Source organism: Engraulis encrasicolus, chromosome 15 (assembly GCF_034702125.1).
Source record: "Engraulis encrasicolus isolate BLACKSEA-1 chromosome 15, IST_EnEncr_1.0, whole genome shotgun sequence".
NCBI classification, from domain to species: Eukaryota; Metazoa; Chordata; class Actinopteri; order Clupeiformes; family Engraulidae; genus Engraulis; species Engraulis encrasicolus.
The window spans coordinates 52,444,523-52,451,321 of NC_085871.1; the positions used below are offsets into that span (position 1 = coordinate 52,444,523).

The window sequence follows — 6,799 nt, forward strand, 5'->3', positions numbered from 1 at the left end:
GGTTCTCAAAGTTGGGGCTGGGGACCCTGGTTGTCTGGGGCAGTGGTTCTCAAAGTTGGGGCTGGGGACCCTGGTTGTCTGGGGCAGTGGTTCTCAAAGTTGGGGCCTGGGGACCCTGGTTGTCTGGGGCAGTGGTTCTCAAAGTTGGGGCCTGGGGACCCTGGTTGTCTGGGGCAGTGGTTCTCAAAGTGGGGGCCTGGGACCCCTGGGGGCTGGGGGGGTCAGTAGTTCTCAAGGTGGGGGCCGGGGACCCTTGGGGTGCCGCGAGGGAGAGCCAAAGGGGCTGTGGAGAGGTTGCCAGGAAAAGTATAGAAGAACAAAATAAACTGAATATATTGAATAACTAACGTACACCAAAATAAACCAAAAATGAGATTAAAATTTAAAAAAAAAATCCCATTAGTTTAAAAATGAAGCACTAATGCAATAATCATAGTCAAAAGTCATTAAAGGGGCATTGCTTCACAAACCCCGACTACAGTTGTGAAAGGGGCCGCAGGGAAAAATAGTGTGGCGCGGCCTGTCAGGGGGACCTTGTCTGAAATTGACCGGTATATGGGGGGGTCTTATCATGGTTAATATAGGTTTGGCAATCACTGGTTGTCTGGGGCCATTTCTATTTCTCTCTACAGGCTGTGTTGTCTAGTGAACACTAGGGGGCAGCATTGCCCAACAAATGGGTTCAGTCCTCAGGGGATGTTTACCAGGGAAGAGCCAGATCTAGGTGGATGAAGAACTCTTAGCTGGACTGGCCCAGGACTACGAATTATATTATATAATATATAAAATACTAATATTACATACTATTTTATACTCATACATATACTACTATGGCTACTTATAATAATAATTACAATAATAATATGATCATACATTTACGTAAAAGCTACTGTATATCAGCAGCAGATTTGATGAGGAAGAGAGAGGCGATGAGAAGGGAAATATATAAACTAACTACTGCTACTGGAGACATTGAGAATGGACTAGCTCCGAAACGTCTGTCTCTCCAGTTAACCTTAGACTTCTGTTGTATATTTTCGGCTTCAATACACTTTTTCACACAAGTCTTGTGTGCGCCTCCTTTTTTCCATTATCTTGAGAAATATATAAACTAGAAATGCACTTAGAGAGTCCAGACCTCCACTCTTAGCTGGACTGGCCCAGGGATAATCCTACTGCATATAAGAATGAATATATATATATAAAATGGTGATAGGCCTACCAGTATATAAATAATGACGATACCAGTAGATACAGTAGATAGTAGTGAAGAAATGCAATAGGCCTTGATTATGACGCAGTTATTAACAAATGGAAATATTGTTTGCTTTACTTTGGTGTACATTAGTTATTCAATTCATTCAAATCATTCTATAGATATATAGGCCTTTATATTCTGCCACTACACACACACACACACACACACACACACACACACACACACACACACACACACACACACACACACACACACACACACACACACACACACACACACACATTGCCTGATTTTCATAGACTTCAGATCACGTACCGTGATTCTGCACACACACTCTTTGTTCTTGTAAGTAGGCTATAGTTAGAGAGAGTGTAGCCTGATGAGTTGGCTACAAGTGTAAAATTATTTACCAGCAATTCCTTATGTGGGTATCATAACAGCAGGGCAACCATCCTTGGCCGACTCAATGTTTAAAACTGGACTTTTGAACAGAGGGTTGTAAGTTCAAATCCCACCCTTATCAGCACCTTCATCCATGGTGGAAGTGAACAGGTCACCTAAGCCCACGTTGCTCAAGGGCCTATCAAAAGTAGGCCTAGGCCTACCTACATAACTGTAAGTCGCCTTTTTAAGTGTACTACGATGTCTTACGATGTTTACTAATTCCAGAATTTTGTAATATTTCAATTGATGCTAGTCCAAAACACAAACATTAATAAACTAAAAGAGGCTATCAGGAACGATAGACAGCAGCGCATCCGTCTACCCCGTGGACTTTTATTTTGAAGCGTGTACAAGAATGTTTTCTCGTCCGGTCTGAAAGTTTGCCTGGCTGTCTACAGACTGCAACAGATCACGGCTCGCCTCCGCTCCAAGTTACTGACAACATATTGCAGGTCTCGGCTGGCTGTAATATTAGTAGGAGGACGTTGGATGTACAAACATGGATATATCTGCCAGCACATGCTGTGTTCAGTTTTTTAGCGAAGACTAGAGCGTAGATACACTGAACTTCCCTGCTTGAACAGAAACGTCTGATGTCCATTCGGCTGTGGGCAGCAACGTCAACATTCTCCCACGTGTGCTGCTGTTGCTGACTTCCTAACGAGCGCGATGGAAGTGGAGCTGGTGGTTCATAAAAAGAAGAAGAAAAAGAACAAGAAACGTCTCACAGCGGAGTTACCAGAAGCTAACTATGGAGGAGCACATCAGACACGCGATGAAGAACGCCTTCACAAGAAGCAGAAACAGAAAAAGAGGAAAACCAAAGATGGTGGGAGTTGCGATGTCAGTGCAGCCGAGCCGCTTCAGGCTGATGGGGCTGAAAGAAAGATGAAGAAGAAAAGGAAACATGAACGGGAGAGTCTTATTGTAAACCCCGTGGTGATGGAGGACAGCAGTTGTCAAGAGATGGAGGAGATGAAAAAGAGGAAGAAAAGAAGAATTGGGGAGACTGAACATCCAGAAGAGGGTAAGATAAGATGCAGCATTCTACATTTTATGTCACGGGGTTAAATACTCTTTTGTCAAATCTTCACACACCCGACACCTACTTAATGTCAAACTACTCTCTGAACCATTGATTATTTGGTTAACTAATAGAGCTGGTCTAGCTGCGCATCTTACCCCATGCACTAATTGTTGTGTGTAGTTGAGCTAAAGGAAAACAAAGTTTACTTGTACGTCAACAAATGTAACAAATGAGACTGTGAACTAAAACAATAGGCCTGGGCCAAATAATTCAGTAGGCCTACATGGTGTTCAAGTTGGATGAAACATGTATAAACTAATTTGTTCCTATTAATTCACCATGTTACTATCTAAAATAGATTATTTAAAAGGCTTTCATTAATTAATTAGATGATTTTGAAGCGTCTTAAAGCTTGATGGGAACTTGTCCCATCTCCTCTGGCTCAACTTTACAAATTCAAGCCCAAGTACATGGCCACTGTTATGGGAAAATGCCTATCAGAAGGGCTTGGTTTATCAAACAGATTTTAATTAGGGCTCATAATTGCTTATTAAGTCACATATTCTGGCATACTGTGTGACTAAATATCAGACATGTATAAAGTAGAAGTGGAATTAAACAAGTAAAACCTTATTATAACATTCAGTAGGCATAGCGGAATAGCTGCTGTAACAACTGACTTACGTAATATCATGTAGCCTGTTAGTGTCATACTTGCATCACAGATTTTCTTCTACTTTATACTGTAAACCTGATAAGTTATATTCTATTCTATTTGTGTTTCATACTGCACAGATGTGTCACATGACAAGACAATTAAATGAAAACACTGAATATGTAGCCCAGTTTCAGTACCGACTTCTACATGTAAGCTTCGGTGTGTGTTTTAAACTTTTTGCCCAGTTTGCATAACGACGACTTGTGTTGTATACAATATACACTAGGGATGCACCGATACTGGTATCGGTATCGGCTCCCGATACCGCTCATTATACTCGTACTCGTACTTGTCAAGCACTTGCCGATACCAGCTATGAGTACTACTATTAGTCAAAGCAATGCAAAATCTTGTCATGTTCTGTGGACTTGAAATCAGCATGGAAAAAAGTGCCAACTCATACATTTACTAACATTTAAATCTACATGGAAATGGACAATAAAAATATCACAGGTGGAAAAAACAAGGCCATGCATTTATTTTCATTGTATTTTGGTGGTAAAAGGTATCGGTATCGGTACTCGGTATCGGCACTCGGTATCGGCAAGTACACACATTAATGTACTCGTACTTGTATCGGTTTTCAAAAAAGTGGTATCGGTGCACCCCTAATATACACCCTTCTGAGTGTCTCAGGATTCTCTTTTTTCTCTGAAAAACACATCAAAACTCACTAGGAGTTACAAAAACAATAACAATAAGCTTAATCTCTTCCCAAATTTGGCATGTGCCGTTCTTCTTCACAAGTGTTTGTTCCCACCCTTTTAGAATATGGTGATATGGATCACGTTTGTGTATTAGTTCTTTGCACATGTATTTACTATTTATGTATCATTTCTAATCATTAGGGATGCACGATGTATCGGCCAGATGTATCGGTATCGGCCAATATCGGCCCGATATTCAACACATCGGACATCGGTCTGATGGGTAAAACTGGGCCGATGTTAACGCCGACGTTTTTTTTATGTTACGGTTCTAAAAGAATGGACTTGACGATGACTTTCACTGTTTGTCTTCTATTTTGTCTCTATTTTTTATCTAATTATCACAGGGAGTTAAAAAGTGTTTTTGTAAATAAGACGACATTCAAAAATTATGTTTGTTTGCATCATTGTCATCTCTTTTTTTTAAAAAAGAAAGAAAACATCGGTATCGGTTAATATCGGTCATCGGCCAAAACCACAATATCATAATCGGATATCGCTATCGGCCGAAATTTTTGACATCGTGCATCCTTACTAATCATATTTATTTACTGTGTGCTGGTTAATTTCCCCTGCTCTCCCCTACAGGTGCAGAGGTGACTGTCACACCCCTGCAGACAAGCGGTGAAGCAGCAGCAGGTCAGAAACCTGCGAAGAGCAAGTCTGAAAAGCCCAGGAAGAGAACAGAGATGTTACCTGCTACAGGCACACAGCCACACACAGGCAAAGCAAGAAAAGTAAGAACCTATAGACTGAACAAGGAAGCCATCCTGCAGGAGATCAAGGAGTACATACCTAACATCCGGGTCACCAATGCAGAAAGTATATATCAGTTCAAAAAGCATGACCTTCCTCGTTTTAGAGAGTTTAAGAAGCAAGGTATCCCTATTCGATTGGGGAAGTATACTGTGGCCGAGATCAAGCGCCTGAGACAGAATGTGAAGGACTTCCTGGCTCTATCGGGTATAGAGAGTGAGACTAAGCTCTTCATGCCTCATCGCTTCCCAGAAGAACAGGACATTCGCTGGCGGAGGAGGAAGTTGGGGTTCATCAAGTGTTTGTGTGAAGGAATACCACGTCCCTCCAGGAGTATACGGTTTCGAGCCAGGGATATATTCAACCTAGAGAATTTCTTGGGAGGAAAGTTTACAGACGCAGAGACCAAGGACTTACTGAACCTGCACAAACTGCATGGACGTAAATGGAGGCTCATCTCAGAGAAGATGGGCCGCAGTCCAGCAGCCGTGGAGAAACGCTATAAAACCATTTGTGAGGGTCGAGGACCATGGACGGAGGAGGAGTTTAGGACCCTGGTGTCGTGTGTACGACAGCATCTGCTGAAGCGGGCAACACCTGGTGAGGATGGCGACATCGGCTCCGCGGTCATCAAAAAAGTGGATTTGTACAAGCGACTTCCCTGGATGGCTGTGAGCAAGCAGGTTCAGACTCGTAGTTGGCTCTACTGCAGGTTGAAGTGGATGCAATACCTGACATGTAAAATGAGAACCGGCAGCGTCATCAAAGGCAGGAAGACACTTGAGAGTCAAATTCAGCTGATCAAAGCGATCAATGAAATGGTTGTGGAAGACGCAGCAGACATTGTGTGGGATGACCTCACTCATCTGTTTGGGAACGCACACCCGGCCTATTTACAGATGAGGTTCCACCAGCTGAAAGTAGCCCATGTACCAGGATGGAACACCATGGAGGACTTCTGTGATGTCATCGACCACCTGTACGAGAAGACGCTTCCTCAACTGGAGGAGGAGCTTAAGAAATGCAGAGAGGAGGAGGAGGAGCCAACTGAGAGAGACTCCTTTAGGCTGTCTGAGATCTTCCCTGACCTCTGATAGGCTGAGGAGGAGGAGGGGTCAACTGAGGAGAGAGACTCCTATAGGCTGTCTGAGATCTTCCCTGACCTCTGATAGGCTGAGGAGGAGGAGGGGTCAACTGAGGAGAGAGACTCCTATAGACCGTCTGATATCTTCCCTGACCTCTGATAGACTGTCTCAGGCAGAGGAGGAAGGTAAAGGCATAGAGGTAGAAAATAACACTAGAGAGGACCCCGCCCCCCCTTTTACGGCAATCTGTAGCGGCCATTATCTGTAGGTAGATCAGAGAAATGGAAATTAACGAAGAACGAGGCTCACCTCTGTCAAAAATGGATTAATCATGTGAAAATATCCATCTACGCACTATACAAGGACAATAGTTGAAGTGTGTTGCTAACTATGTTCATAAAATATATTATTTGATTGTTAAATGTATTTTATCGACTCATATGATTTTAGTACATATTTAGCCTGCCATTTCAAATCTGGTGTTTGATTAATGTGTTACTTCATATTCACACAGTTTTAGTCAATTTTTTGACACGGGTGGGCGTGTTCTCCATTGTTTTGCATTGCCTGAAGGTACCTACACTACCTACGGAAGTTGGGAAGCTCCATCTGCCATTTCCCAGTGCTGTCGCAGATTGCTGTGTCACCTCTAGTGTTATTTTCTACCTCTATGGCAGTGGTTCCCAAACTTTTTTCCCTGCGCACACCCTTTTACATTTCAGTGTGGTTCGCGCACCCCCTAAGAGAATGTTGCACAACCGCACATTTTGGGCAAAACTCATTTGCAATAGATCTGACGTTTTTCTGCCATCATTACAATGGAGCTTGTTGCATGACAAGCCT

The 6,799-nt window shown here is 42.8% G+C and overlaps 1 protein-coding gene across 1 annotated transcript; it reads left to right on the forward strand.

Annotated features, from left to right (window-relative positions):
- The first annotated feature begins 2,065 nt into the window (after positions 1-2,065).
- On the forward strand, positions 2,066-6,143 carry LOC134464176 (transcription termination factor 1-like). The gene is made up of 2 exons (XM_063217636.1): positions 2,066-2,690; positions 4,704-6,143. Exons 1-2 carry the CDS (start codon positions 2,333-2,335, stop codon positions 5,963-5,965), a joined length of 1,620 nt encoding a protein of 539 aa, XP_063073706.1. The 5' UTR covers positions 2,066-2,332; the 3' UTR covers positions 5,966-6,143.
- The last annotated feature ends 656 nt before the right edge of the window (positions 6,144-6,799 follow it).